Raw genomic sequence first — 15473 nt, 5'->3', positions numbered from 1 at the left:
GCCGATCGGCGTGACGTCCGCGCCGATCGGCGAGGCCCCTGCGGCGATACTCCGGCCCGCGATGGGCCGAAGTCCCGCCGCTGGGAGGCCTCTCCCGCCGCCGAGGTTTGAACAACCTCTGGTGGCGGCGGGATCGGCGGGCCCCCGGGGTCCTGGGGGGGGGGGGGGGGGGGGGCGCGGGGCGATCGGACCCCGGGGGTGCCTCCACGGTGGCCAGGCCCGCGATCGGCGCCCACCGATCGGCGGGTGACCAGTGCTTTGGGGACACTCTTTCTCTTCCGCCGCCGCCATGGCGGAGGCAGAAGAGAATCCCCCACCGGCGCATGCGCGAACTGGCGAAGGCCTTTCGGCCAGCCCGGGTGGCGGGCCTGAAAGGCCGCTGGTGCCGGATTTGGCGCCAGTCGACGTGGTGCCAACCGCTCTTGTGCGGGCCTAGCCCCCAAAGGTGTGGAGAATTCCGCAACTTTGGGGAGGCCCGACGCCGGAGAGGTTGGCACCACTCCCCTACGCCGGGACCCCCCGCCCCTCCGGGTAGGGGAGAATGCCGCTCCTGGTCGCTGCCGTCGTGAGATGGGCACCAGATGCCCGTTTGGGGCATCTAGGGGCTCGATTTGCACGGGAGCACCGCAACTGTGCTCGGGAGCGGACGCGATCGGTGCCCACCGATCATCGGGCCAGCGTCCAAAACAGACGCACTCTTTCCCCTCCGCCGCCGGGCAAGATCAAGCCGCCACGTCTTGCCAGGCGGCGGAGGAGAAAGACGGTACCGCGCATGCGCGGGTTCGTGCCGTCTGTGTGCTGATGTCATCCGCGCATGCGCAGGTTCGAACCGGCAACCCGCGCATGCGCGGATGACATAAGGAAAGTGTCATTTCCGGCGCGACGAGGTCCTAGCCCCCCGGGTGGGGGTGAATTAGGTGCGGGGAGCGGGCCCCGAGGCCGTCGTGAAGCTCGGCCAATTTCATGACGGCCGTCCCGATTTTTATCGGGAGCGGAGAATACCGCACATGGTTTCTCCGTGCGACATGGCGGACTCATACTGCAGACCGACCCCGGGATAACGCACGCCTGCGGATCAGTGGCCCCCGATCGCTAGCCTGATCATCCATGAGGCTGACTCCGCAGCCGACACTGGGCGTTCCCGATATGCAAAACGTGGTTAGAACCATGCCGTCGGGAACTTGGCCAGTTTTCCTCGCAGAATCGCCGCGGGGGCCTCTGTCAATGGCCCCCTACCAGCGATTCTAGGTGATAGTGGTCATGGGTTTGGAAGGTGCTGCCGAAAGAAATGACTATATCATGCTGTTGCTTGACTAGTCTGTGAGATAGGTCTCCCAATTTTGGCACAAGCGCCCAGATTTTAGTAAGGATGACTTGCAAGGTCGACAGGGCTGGGTTGCCCATTGTCGGTTCTGGTGCTTGGGTCGATGCTGGTTGGTCTGTTCAGTTTCATTCTTTTTTTGTGTTTTCGTAGCATGGCTTGCTAGGCCAGTTCGGAGGGCACTTAAGAATCAATCACATTGCTGTGGGTCTGGAATCACATGTACGGATGGGTAAGGGTGGCAGATGTTCTTCACTAAAGGACATTAGTCAACCAGATGGGTTTTTATGACAATGGTTTTGTGGTCATCATTAGCCTTTTAATTCCAGATATTTTATTGAGTTTAAATTTCACCACCTGCTGTTGTAGGATTTGAACCTGGGTCCCCAGGTCTCTGGATTACTAGTCCAGCAATAATACCATTGCGGCACAGCCTTCCTTTATTCTTATGTACCATTGATAATTATTCATGCTGTCTAGTTATTGACTTACTGATTTGCCCGAAGGGCCTGTTCTGTGCTGTACTGTTCTATGTTCTATATTTGGCGCCCAGAATCATAACCGGGTGAAGTAATTATTTTACTTAATATACTATGCGGCCCTTTAAAATTGTGAATTTCTGAATGTGGCCCTTGCGCGGAAAAGTTTGCCCACCCCTGCCGTAAACCTATCTTTTAGATATCCGTTTAAACTTATCTGTGTTTTTGGAAAGATCCCCAGTTTCTCCAGTCTGTTCTCAGATACCTCTGATCCCTGATATTCAGTGTATCTCTTCTTGTATCCGCTCGTTTGATTTGCTTATACCTCTTTGCTTTTCATAGAATCATAGAATTTACAGTGCTGCAGAAGGCCATTCGGCCCATCGAGCCTGCACCGGCCCTTAGAAAGAGCACCCTACACAAGCCCACACCTCCACCCTATCCCCGTAACCTCACTTAACCTTTTTTGGACACTAAGAACAATTTAGCATGGCCAATCCACCTAACCTGCACATCTTTGGACTGTGGGACGAATCTGGAGCACCCGGAGGAAACCCACGCACACACGGGGAGAATATCCGCACAGACAGTGACCCAAGCCGGGAATCCAGCCTGGGACTCTGGAGCTGTGAAGCAACTGTGCTAACCACTATGTTACCATGCTGCCCTTACTAACTATTTCCCTACTAACAAAACCTATGACATCAAATGCTTTTCAAAAAAAAAACTTTATCAGCTTTTCCTCCCAATTTAAAATATTTTTATATCTGAATCCCTAAGTCTCTTTCCAGTTCTGCGGTATACTCGCTGTTCTTCTCCATTTAATCTATATACCCGGCCCCATTCATCGTCCCAAAATATGGATAGTAAACCCAAATTTGTAGATGACACTAAATGGCTCAGTAAATTATCTAGATGGGAAGAGAAAGTAACGAAGGGACAAGTGGGCAAAACAATGGTCGATGAAGTTCAATGCAAGATGTCTGAGGTTATCCATTGTGCCCTTCTTGAGTTCCCTATGTTCTTACATACTTTTGATAAATTATTTATGCACTATAGAAATCCACTCACTGGTTTACCTTTAAATGGCTTTTCTCGGAGAGCTTAACATGTTAAATGTAAAAGTACTAATGGTCTTGAATTAATTTAATCTGCAGACATTGATGAATGCCTAATCAATAATGGAGATTGTGATCACTTCTGTAAGAATACTATTGGCAGTTTTGACTGCAGCTGCAAGAAAGGTTACAAACTCTTAACAGATGAAAAAACCTGTCAAGGTTGGTTTACAAATGTTTAGGATTATTTAAATCATCTGTCTCTTAGGTTTTTACAGATTAGGGATATATGTCTTTGGATACCTAGCAAAGATTAGGAGGCTAAAAATGTGTTTACATAATGCTGCTTCTCGACATTGCTAATTGAGATTGATTTGCTGGGGAAGATAGCTTTGCAGGTTCTACCTTAACAGGATTCTCCATTAATCTCAATGAGGGTGCCACAGGTAGCAGCCTGCAGCCCTGTCCATCCCCAAGTTATATAGGCGGCATGAGTCAGATCGCCCCGCGCCACCCCCCAGGACCCCGGCGCCCACCCGCGCCACCAATCCCGCCAGTCAGGTAGGTGTTTTGATTCCTGCCGGCGGGAGAGGCTTGTCAGTGGCGGGACTTCGGCCCATCACGGGCCGGAGAATCGCCGCGGTCCCGGGTGAATCTCGGGTGGCGGAGAATTCGGGACACGGCGGGGGCGGGATTGACGCTGGCCCCGGGCGATTCTCCGACCCGGCGGGGGGAGTCGGTGAATCTTGCACCAGAAGGCATTAAAGCCATTCTTGTCCAAAAACAGTCAAATTGCAGTGCGAGCCACTGGGTAGCAACTTGAGGGTTAATTTTTTTAAATCCCTTTCCTAGTCCAGAGGTACTGGACTAAATCTGGCAACTTCATGCCACATGACATTGTGATCAGTGCACACTGGGGGGACCGGGATTCTCCCCTACCCGGCGGGGGGGGGGGGGTCCCGGCGTACCGGAGTGGCGAGAACCACTCCGGCATCGGGCCTCCCCAAAGGTGCGGAATTCTCCGCACCTTTAGGGGTTAGGCCCGCGACGGAGCGGTTGGTGCCCCGCCAACCGATGCAAACGGCCTTTGGTGCCCCGCCGACCGGTGCCACGGCTGGCCAAAAAGCCTTCGCCGGTCGGCGTGAGTCAGCGCATGCGCTGGAGCATCAGTGGCCGCTGACGTCACACCGACGCATGGGCGGTGGAGGGAGTCTCTTCCGCCTCCGCCATGGTGGAGGCAGTGGCGGCGGCAGAAGAAAGAGTGCCCCCACGGCACAGGCCCGCACGCCGATCGGTGGGCCCCGATTGCGGGCCAGGCCACCGTGGGGGCACCCCCAGGGTCAGATCGCCCCGCGCCCCCCCCCCCAGGATCCCGGGGCTCGCTCGCGCCGCCTGCTCCCGCCGGCACCAGAGGTGGTTTAAACCACGTCAGCGGGAGAGACCTGACAGCGGCGGGACTTCGGCCCATTGTGGGCCGGAGAATCGCCGCGGGGGGCCCCTGACCAGCGCGGCACAATTCCCGCCCCCGCCGATTCCCGGGTGGCGGAGAATTCCAGCCACGGTGGGGGCAGGATTTATGCCGAAGCCGGGCGATTCTCCGACCCCCTGGGAGAAGTCCGCCCCCAACAGGGACTTCCTTGTTTAGCATTTCACAGCATCATGACATTTGATGCATTTACCGGAAAGCTTGAGTTTCTCTTCTATTCTTTATTTGTTTTTTGGATTGTAATTGATTTCTTCTTTGTCCTCAAAGTATGTTCTTTTCAATTGTAGATATTGATGAATGCTTCTTCAAAAGAGCATGCGATCACATATGTATCAACTACCCAGGATATTTTGAATGCGTTTGTAAAAAGGGATATACCCTGTATGGATTGATTCATTGTGGAGGCAAGTCAAAATGAGTATTTCATAGGATATTCTTCAGAGTACATTTTAATTCTGATATTTTACACTATATTAATGGTTGAAGCACACATGAGGAAAAAAGCAGAGAAAAGGCATGGGCGTGACCTTCCCAAAAGGGAACAAAAACCTATGAGCAAGTGCCGTGCCGAGGAACACGTGGCGTGGCTATTCAACGTGTCTCGCTTTGAATAAGGGGCCCTGAACCGGAACGCGCGGCCAAGGCCTCACATGGCCCCGTTTTTTACAATGGGCAGCTCTGCTCACCGGAATTGCCCATTGCAGCAAGAGATCAGGACGGCATTTTTAAATGACGCCCTGATATCTGAGGCCCAGAAAAAAATCCCCGACCTTCCCACCACCATCCTGAACGCATCTTGTGAGGGTCCCCCGGTCCCCTCCCTACAACACCCATGGCGGGCAAACCCGGCCTGATGGTGCGCAAGCAAAGAATGCCAGCTTGGCACTGCCAGGTTGGCGGGCAATGCCAGGCAGGAAACCATGAAGCATTGCCAGGGATCCCCTTGGAGATCCCCATGAGAGAAGTTCCGTCCAGTCCCCGTTTGTGGGGACTAGTACCAAACAGCGCTCGCCTAAGGTCCCCAAGGCGAAGGAATTCAATTCCAAAGCCTCAGGTACCTCGGGAATCTGCACATTAAAGTAAGGCCCCGCTCTAATATGCAAATTTTCCAAAAAGCGAACCCGCTCATTGTGGGCGGTATTCCCCTTGCAACGTCTCACGATAGATCCCAGGAGTAGGATCTCCCGCCTTTTACCGGCTACTCTGTGCTGTGGCGAGCTGCTTTTCCAGCGCAATGTATCATAGAATTTACAGTGCAGAAGGAGGCCATTCGGCCCATCGAGTCTGCACCGGCTCCCGGAAAGAGCATCCTACCCAAGGTTAACACCTCCACCCTATCCCCATAACCCAGTAACCCCACCCAACACTAAGGGCAATTTTGGACACTAAGGGCAATTTATCATGGCCAATCCACCTAACCTGCACATCTTTGGACTGTGGGAGGAAACCGGAGCACCCGGAGGAAACCCACGCACACACGGGGAGGATTTGCAGACTCCGCACAGACAGTGACCCAAGCCGAAATCGAACCTGGGACCCTGGAGCTGTTAAGCGATTGTGCTATCCACAATGCTACCGTGCTGCCCGTATGTGGCCGGAAGATCGCACCCACAGTTTCTGATGACTGATTTTTCATTATTAAAGTTGCTATCTTGCCTCTTGTACATTTGTGAAATCTACTGTGCTCTCTGGGCGAGAATGAGCTATAAAGTTCCTGCACCAATGCTGCTCTACGATTGGATGATAGGCATCCAAGAGGTGCACTCCTGCTGCGGAAGCACACATTCTTTTCAGCTTGGTACTTTCTCTTGGTGCCTCAGCTGAGATCAGTTATTTTTTGTGTGGTTGAATTGCAGGTATGAACTGATATATCATTCCATGGCGCTGTATGTTAGATCATTGACTTTCTCTTTCCCTTAATTTAGTATAAGTAACAGTTCCTTCTCCTTTCTAATTTCTCTTCTCCTGTCCTGGTTTTAGCAACTCAATCTCAGCCATGGGCACAGGCAGTCCTATAGTTCCTCTTCCTGTATCAGCCTATTGGACATCTATGGCTGGATATGCACTGATAGGGGACATTTCAACAGCGTGATTAAATCTCACCCTGTAATTATCTAATTACAGCACGGTAGCATAGTGGTTAGCACTGTGGCTTCACAGCACCAGGGTCCCGGATTTGATTCCCTGCTGGGTCACTGTCTGTGCAGAGTCTGCACGTTCTCCCCGTGTCTGCATGGGATTCCTCCAGGCACTCCGGTTTCCTCCCACAGTCCAAAGACGTGCAGGTTAGGTGGATTGGCCATGATAAATTGCCCTTAGTGTCCAAAAAGGTTAGGAGGGGTTATTGGGTTAGGGGGATAGGGTGGAAGTGAGGGCTTAAGTGGGTCGGTGCAGGCTCGATGGGCCGAATGGCCCCCTTCTGCACTGTATGTTCTAATGGTCATACCTGAGCACCTTGTGGCAAAAATAAATTAAATAATGAGTTACTGAACCATGGACTGATCATTACCCCCTCTCTATCCCCAGAATAATGAGGCCAGTTGTAGCATCTCCTCTCCAGTTGCGATTAATATTTGCCTGTATGCCTCACCAGAGCACTGTGGTAACTGTTACCTTGAGCCACCAAGAGAACCAGCATAAAACTACACTTTGTAATTCTGAAGTCATAGTTTTCCCCTTTTGGTTGAAATACATTGTTGTTCCTGATTTTTAGACATCGACGAGTGTAGCATCAACAATGGAGGCTGTGAACACAGATGTGTAAACTCAGTTGGAAGTTACGAGTGCCACTGTCATCCTGGCTCCAAACTACATTGGAACAAGAAAGACTGTGTTGGTAAGAAACTATATGGAGCTATTTATTGGTGTATCCTTTCGTTTGCCAAATCTATAAATATGCCAAATCTTTAAATGGGTCAGATCTGGAGAAACAGTCAGACCTGTTCCTCCAGTTCATGGATCCTCTGTTTTACTTATGTGAACATGTTTACTTTTAATGTAGTTTTCATTACCATTTAGTATTTGCCACAAGAGTAGAACAGGAGATACTTTTCACTAATTTCTTTGTGATTTCTTTCATTTCTCAGGGCAATTATCCTAAGTGATTTCTCTCTCTCTCTCTCTTTAGCATTGATATTTTCCCTCTGAAACTTGTGTTGGATGATTGTTTATGTTTATCATACTCCTATAATCTGTACAGTTTACCTTTTGTTGACTTCCCTTTACTGGGCAGCAGAAGATGGTTGACGTAAGATGAATTTTGCCAGCATACTGCCTTTCGTGTAATTTGGAGTAAAATTTGACTTGAAAGCTAATTGTGGTAACTATGTAATTAATGTTTTCCATGAGTTTGTCATATTTTTATCCTCTTTAGAAGCAGAGAAGCTCCTACCAACTAAAGTATCAGCCAAAGCCCTTCTTAACTGCATTAAAAGAGGTGGAGCTGTTATGTGCTCTCTGAGCTGCCAATCAAATGTATACTTTGCTGCTGGTGAGTTTATTAATGCAATGTTACAAAGGTTTTCCTTATTATTCAATATAGCTTTAGTACAACAGATTTTAATTTTTAGAAATATTTTTCAATTGTATAGTCCTCTGATTACTGAGGGCATTGGGTACTGAGTGTCATATTGCAATATTGAAAGCAGTTCCTAAATTTTCACATTTCTAGAATCACAGTCCTGTAAGAAGAAATTGTGAGACAGTAATGGGAGTTAAAGACAAGGGATAGAATTTATGTTCAGTACTGCCAATGATATTGGCAAAATCCAAGCTAAATTAGCACTGAAGCCTCACAGTGCCAGTGGCCCGGGTTCGATTCCAACCTCGGGTGACTGTGTGGAGTTTACACTTTCTGCCCGTGTCCGGTTTTCTCCCGCAGGCCAAAGATGTGCAGGATAGGTGGATTGGCCACACTAAATTGCCCCTTAGCATGGGTTCGCTGGAATAGGTCTGGAGATTGGGCCTAGGTAGGGTGGTCTTTCGAAGGGTCAGTGCTAGCACACTGGGCTAGCCTTTCAATATTGTGCAGTGCAGAATAGCACTTTAACCAGTAGGTTGATCTATTCAAATGCATATGGAAACCTTTCCACTTTTACAATGCTGCTCTTTCATTTGACAGCTTGCCAGTAGTCAGAAGTGACAACTTTGCAACCACAATATTTAATGGTCACTTTTCTAGTCACAGCACTGTCAATACTCATTTTACTAAACATAGATATACCCAGGGTACTGCATTTCAAGGTGAACTGTAGAGGAGTCAACACAATTTTACCCTCCTTTTTCACTCTTCCTACCTCCAATCCATGGTTCACCTCTCCACTCTGCAGGTGTGATTTCGGAGTTTTTCCAAATTGCAGTGGTCTCACTGAAAATTTTAGAAGTTCTGAAATGTCCACTTCTGCAATGATGCTAGCAACTTCTAACTAGTAATGTGTGGGGTTTCCAAAGGGTCCCACCCTACTTTGCAAACAATTGCGGGAGGTGGAAATGGAGGCAAAACTTTGCCACTCAGTGGCCATTTTCTTTCCAATTTCTAAATCTGTGCAGTGCCAAAATGTCTGGAAAATCTGGCCCCTTGCATTTGTGATTATGCAAATACATTTTTATTGGAAACTTGAACCATAACCAAACTAGGGCAATATCAGGCGCATATTGGTACAATTTTTCAATTGCGTCCAAAATGAAAACACTCCACACCAAAAGATTCAGACGCCAGTGGAAGCAGCAAGTGTGAAATCCGAGTCATACAACCCTAGATATTCCTGCTCAGATTTTCTGAGCCTGTGTGCTGTGGAAGGTATGATGTGGTCAGATCAAATTCTAAGCATTTTGACATAACCAAACAAAAGTTTATTTATCACTTACATGCTAAGATAGTGAAGGACGTGGTGCCTGACTGTGTGAAAGTTTAAGGACAGATACATAAACATCATTCATAGTCTGCTGTAGTCTCCTGCATGGACCTGCATGATTACCTTTGCACATTTTGACCCCCTCTTTCCAGGGAGCCGTGACTCATTCAATTAATTTGAATCAGCGGTTTGACAGCATGGGGATGCTTGAGCAGAAAGGTGGAAGGTATAGATTCATAAATTAATAAAGGCACACCGTTCCAGAAGCATTGGTACAAGAAACAGAAAGATGTTCGCTGATGATTGCACAATGTTCGGCACTGTTTGTGACTCCGCAGATACTGAAGCACTCCATGTTAAAATGCAGCAAGACCTGGACAATATCCAGGCTTGTGCTGACAAGTGGCAAGTAACATTCACGCTACACAAGTGCCAGGCGATGACCATCCTCCACAACAGAGAATCTAATCATCGCCCCTTGCCATTCAATGGCATTACCATCGCTGAATCCCTACTCGTAACATCCTGGGGGTTACAATTGACCAGAAACAGAATTGGACTAGCTGTATAATAGCATGGCTACAAGAGCAGGTCAGGGACTCGGAGTCCTGTAGTGAGTACTTCCTCACCATCCTGACTTGAAAATATAATGCCGTTCCTTTACTGTTGCTGGGTCAAAGACCTGGAACTCGCTCCATAACAGCAATGGACTGCATCTGTTCAAGAATGCATCTCACCACCACCATCTCAAGGGTAATTAGGAATGGACAATAAATATTAGCCTAGCTTGTGCCACCCACATTCCATAAATGGATTTTTAAAAAGCAGGGTAGTTTATACAAAGTGAGAAATAGGTAGAGTGGCAAAAGGCAAAGAGTCAGAGACCCCTGAAAGAAAAAACAGTAAAAACAGGGAAATAAGAATACTGGCCCGAACTGGTCTTGTATACCTTAATATGAAATATCAGTAAAAACTGGGAAATAAGAATACCAGTCTGAACTCATTATTTCCAGAATGAAAACAAGAAGGGAATGTCTAAGTGTCACAGCATCCTGGACTAGTGCACGGCCAATACCAGCCCCACTTGTCTCAAAGTCGCAACACAGGTGAAATTAGATTTTATTTAAAATTCCCAAGGTCTTTGGTTGAGCCCAACAAACTATAGTTACCAAGTTTGTAATATTAAAACACAAGTAACATTTTATTATGTACAGTATTACAATTGAATGGACAGAAAATGTAAATGACTATCTACTACCCCTTTCTGAACCCCCTCTTTCTAACCCGCCCCACTCTCTACACACACATACAGAATAATTTTGAATCTTCTGCTTAAAGGTACACCCCGATTATGGGTCCGTGGACCAAAATAATAAAAATTTAATAAAATAAATGGGAACAAAGGAAATGCACTCTTTGCCTTTTGCCACTCTACCTATTTCTCACTTTGTTCTCACCCTGCTTTTTAAAAATCCATTCATGGAATGTGGGTGGCACAAGCTAGGCTAATATTTATTGTCCATTCCTAATTACCCTTGAGATGGTGGTGGTGAGATGCATGTAAGAGAGATGTCAGAATTAAATTGAAACTGTGTAGATAATTATGCAGCTATGGAGCAGGAGAGAGGGAGGCTTGTGCCATTTGTGCCTGATGGCACCAGTGGGAGGTTTGTACCATTTTCATTATCATTCCTCATCGACATAACATGAGCTAGCAATGTTCAATGAGGGCTGATAGATAGCTCACTAATCCAGGAAGGGAACAGGAAATATTTGGCTACTTTGCAGAGAGGAGCACACATGATTTAGAAAAAGAGACAAGAAAATCTCAGGAAGTGATTGGAGCAGAAGACTGCTAACAGGCCTGAAGACATTTTGGGTGCCAGATTGAGCATTTATCAGTGTTATAAGCTTTTACTCAGAACTTCTGGAGCAGCCAACACTTCAGGGTTGTTGGTTTGGCTGTGCTATGTTCAGTAACAATGGAAGAAGTGTGCATCATGTCCACTTAGCTCATTAGTGCCTAAAAGGGGTGGCATAGTAGACTGAGGAAAATCTAGGTAGGTAGGAATATCTTGAGTTGTATGAATCTGTACTGATTATTGTATTCTACTGATGTCAATATAAATATCCTGCCCCAGCAATGTGCAATAAAATATCTAACCTGGTATAGGCGCGGGAGAGAACTCATGAAATCCAGATTGTAGAAATGTCTTGACTTTCCACATTTTCCAATGCAATTTTGATGAGAGACTCACAATAAGACCCCAAACTTGGTGCCTCTGTTGCCCGATTTTTCAGCATTGGTGAGGTAGGAGTGAGACCGACAGAACAAAAATAAACTGACTTTCAGCCTGCTGCAGTTTTTAAAGGGTCTGATTTAATTTGGCCAGTGCTCCTCTGAACTTTATTATTCAAAGCAAATCAAATTCAATAATGGTGTTAGGGGTCCAAGGCTGCTTTCAGGCAATTATCTTTGACAGCTAATGGTGGAACCACCTACTTCATGGAACAGGAAATGGCCTGAAAAATATGGCTGGATTCTCCGATCATCGGCGCCGAAATCGCGTTCGGCGATCGGCCGGAGAATGTGTTTTTACGCTGGAAACAGGGGTGGCTCCGTTTTTTCGTTGCTCCGCCCCCTCCACAACGGTGTACTCGAGGTGTATGCCGCACGCCGTAGGGATGGCCTCAGGACGTCACCTGAGGCCCACCCCCGATGCTCCGCCCCCGATGGGCCAAGTCCCCGGTGGTGTAGGGCAGGTGTCCTCACAACTTTCGGGGACCTCACGTGGTGGCTGTGGACTATTTCCAGCACCGTCCCTTTTTGGGGGGGAGAGCCGTTCCGCTGGCAGGGGGGGCTTTGGCGGGGGCTGGGAGGACTGGTGGGGGGTGGTCCGGGAGTGGCTAGGAGGATTACAGGGGGCGGTTTTTGACAGATGTGGCCATGGACCCAGCCATTCTGCGGGAGCTTTACCGGCGAGGCTGAATGCAAAGATCTCGCCATCAGAATGGTTTGGGACTCTTCCTGGTGACATTAGGCACGTATTAAGATTGCTTCATCCACTGCCCACCTGATGTATGCCAAAGATGCTAATCAAGCCCATGTTTCTTCATTTTGTCTGTACTTACTCTAAATTTGGGATTTTTACACTCCCGTTGAATGGATAATTCTCCATGATTAAAGCCAAATTCTCGACATTAATATGTTCTGATTATTCTTTTTAGATATTAAATAGCCAATAGTTGTGTTTTTAAATATGTCTAAATATGGGGTGGTATTTCCCCTAAAAATGGCAACGTGTCAGGTTCTGACTGAAAGCCAGCATATTTCTCCCCAGAGAATCAGGCAGGTTTCCGTCAAGATCTTTGCATACTTTGTGTTTTTTTTTGATGGGGGCATGTTTTGTAGCATCATTGTGAAGGGCATGCCAGTGCCCCAAACAATGATCGCTCCCCTTCCCCAGGATCGCTGACATCAAACCCCAAGGCTCACTGGTATCACTCCCAGGCCCCCCCCCCAACCAGGACTTCTGGCTTTAGGATCCTCCCAATGGGTCAGTCTCTAAGTTCTGCCCTGGCTTCACCCCCTTAGGCCCATCCCATAAGACATAGGAGCAGAATTAGGCAACTTGGCCCATCGAGTCTGCTCCGTCATTCAATCATGGCTGATATTTTTCTCATCCCCATTCTCCTGCCTTCCCCCAGAACCCCTGATCCCCTTATTGATCAAAAAATTATCTATCTCTGTTTCTTTTTAAAAAATATTTATATTCAAAATTTTTACATTATAAATAACCGAAAAGGAAAATAGAAAACACCCCCCCCGCCCCTTTGCAGAAAAAATGAAACAACAAAAAAAATAAATAAACAAATGAACGTTAACCAATAAACAATAGTAAACCTCCAACCAAACATGAACATTCCCTTCTTCCCCCCCCCCCCCTTCTCTGAGTTGCTGCCGCTACTGACCCTCTCCTAATGCTCCGCCAGGAGGTCTAGGAACGGCTGCCACCACCTGAAGAACCCTTGCACAGATCCCCTTAAGGCAAATTTCACCTTCTCCAATTTAATAAACCCTGCCATGTCGTTAATCCAGGATTCCACGCTTGGGGGCCTCGCATCCTTCCACTGAAGCAGAATCCTTTGCCGGGCTACCAGGGATGCAAAGGCCAGAATACCGGCATGTTTCGCCTCCTGCACTCCCGGCTCATTCGACATCCCAAATATTGCGAGCCCCCAGCCTGGCTTAACCCTGGAATTCATCACCCTTGACACCGTCCTCGCTACACCCCTCCAGAACGGGAATGGGACAACTCATCGCCGCCGACTCATCGCCGCCGACTCATCGCCGCCGACTCATCGCCAGCCCAACTCATCGCCAGCCCAACTCATCGCCAGCCCAACTAAAAATTGTAATTCATGGTAATTCATGGTAAAAGCTGTCGGCGGCGGGTAACTTTTGAACGGCCCGCACCAAGCATTTGATAGATAGACCGGCCGGCGAACCAAGTTATATCACAGTTCAGACCGGTGGTATTTCAAATTTAATTCATGGCTGGCGATGAGACAGCGGCGATGAGTCGGCCGCGATGAGTCGGCCGCGATGAGTTGTCCTAGACCCTCCAGAACACCTCTAACGCTGGGCATGCCCAGAACATGTGGGTGTGGTTTGCTGGATCCCCCGAACACTTCGCACATCTATCCTGGTTTAGCACACTGGACTAAATCGCTGGCTTTTAAAGCAGGCCAGCAGCACGGTTCCATTCCCGTACCAGCCTCCCCGGACAGGCGCTGGAATGTGGCGACTAGGGGCTTTTCACAGTAACTTCATTGAAGCCTACTCGTGACAATAAGCAATTTTCATTTCCTCACTCCCAAAGAACCGGCTCAGCCTTGCCCCAGTCATATGTGCCCTGTGCAGCACCTTAAATTGTATAACCCTAGCGCAAGAGGAGGAAGAATTTACTCTTCCCAAGGCAGCCGCCCACGTACCCTCATCGATCTCCTCCCCCAGTTCCTCCTCCCACTTACCTTTTAACTCCTCCACCGAGGCCTCCTCCTCCTCCTGCATTACCTGATAAATTGCCTTAATCCTGCCCTCTCCAACCCACACCCCCGACAGCACCCTATCCTGAACCCTGCGTGCCGATAGCAGCGGGAACTCCACCACCTGACGCCTAACGAACGCCCTTACTTGCATATATCTGAAGATATTTCCGGGGGGAGCCCGAATTTCTCCTCCAGTTCCCTAAGGCTCGCAAACTTCCCGTCGATGAACAGGTCCCCAATCCTCCTAATACCCGCCCTGTACCAGCTCCGGAACTCTCCATCCATTTTCCCCGGGACAAACCGATGGTTCTCTCGTATCGGGGACCACACCGAGGCCCCCACCTCCCCCGTGACGTCTCCACTGCCCCCAGATTTTGAGGGTCGCCGCCACCACCGGGCTCGTAGTGTATCTCATTGGAGGGAGCGGCAGCGGTGCCGTCACCAGCGTCCCCAGGCTCGTGCCCACACAGGACGCCATCTCCAACCTCTTCCATGCCGCTCCTCCCCCTCCATTACCCACTTGCGTACCATCGCCACGTTAGCATCCCAGTAATACCCGCAGAGGTTAGGCAACACCAGCTCGCCCCCCCCCCCCCCCCCCCCCCCCCAATCTCTGCTCCGCTCCACAAACACCCTTCTCACCCGTGGGGTCTTCTTAGCCCACATGAACCCCATAATACTCCTGTTAACCCGCTTAAAAAAGGCCTTAGGGATTATGATGGGGAGGCACTGAAACAAAAACAGAAACCTCGGGAGCACCGTCATTTTAACGGACTGCACCCTACCCACCAGGGAGAGCGGCAGCATATCCCACCTTTTGAACTCCTCCTCCATTTGCTCCACCAGCCTCGTTAAGTTGAGCTTATGCAGGGCCCCCCAGCTTCTAGCCACCTGCACCCCCAGGTATCTAAAACCCCTCTCTGCCCTTTTTAGCGGAAGCTCACCAATCCCCCTCTCCTGGTCTCCCGGCTGCACCACGAACAGCTCACTCTTCCCCATATTAAGATTATACCCGAAGAAATCCCCAAACTCCCTGAGGATCCTCAACACCTCCGGCATTCCCTCCACCGGGTCCGCCACATACAATAACAGGTCGTCTGCATACAACGATACCGGGTGTTCCTACCCCCCGCACCAACCCCCTCCAATTCCTAGACTCCCTCAAAGCCATGATCAGGGGCTCAATCGCCAGCGCAAAGAGCAGGGGGAAAGAGGACACCCTTG

The 15473-nt window shown here is 49.1% G+C and overlaps 1 protein-coding gene across 15 annotated transcripts in view; it reads left to right on the top strand.

Moving 5' to 3' along the window:
* The window catches only part of scube2 (signal peptide, CUB domain, EGF-like 2), a 229035-nt gene that overhangs the window by 131477 nt on the left and 82085 nt on the right, over nt 1-15473 (top strand). For 13 of the 15 annotated variants that reach the window (XM_038808152.1, XM_038808154.1, XM_038808150.1 and 10 more), the window contains 4 exons: nt 2958-3080; nt 4632-4748; nt 7058-7180; nt 7718-7834. In XM_038808152.1, coding sequence (XP_038664080.1) covers nt 2958-3080; nt 4632-4748; nt 7058-7180; nt 7718-7834 — 480 coding nt within the window. The remainder of the gene's footprint in view (nt 1-2957; nt 3081-4631; nt 4749-7057; nt 7181-7717; nt 7835-15473) is intronic. The other 2 variants (XM_038808163.1, XM_038808162.1) reach the window with 1 other exon arrangement.

Source organism: Scyliorhinus canicula, chromosome 9 (assembly GCF_902713615.1).
Source record: "Scyliorhinus canicula chromosome 9, sScyCan1.1, whole genome shotgun sequence".
In the NCBI taxonomy this organism is placed as follows: Eukaryota; Metazoa; Chordata; class Chondrichthyes; order Carcharhiniformes; family Scyliorhinidae; genus Scyliorhinus; species Scyliorhinus canicula.
Note: the sequence above shows the minus strand (reverse complement) of the source record. Positions and strands in the feature narration are given on the sequence as shown.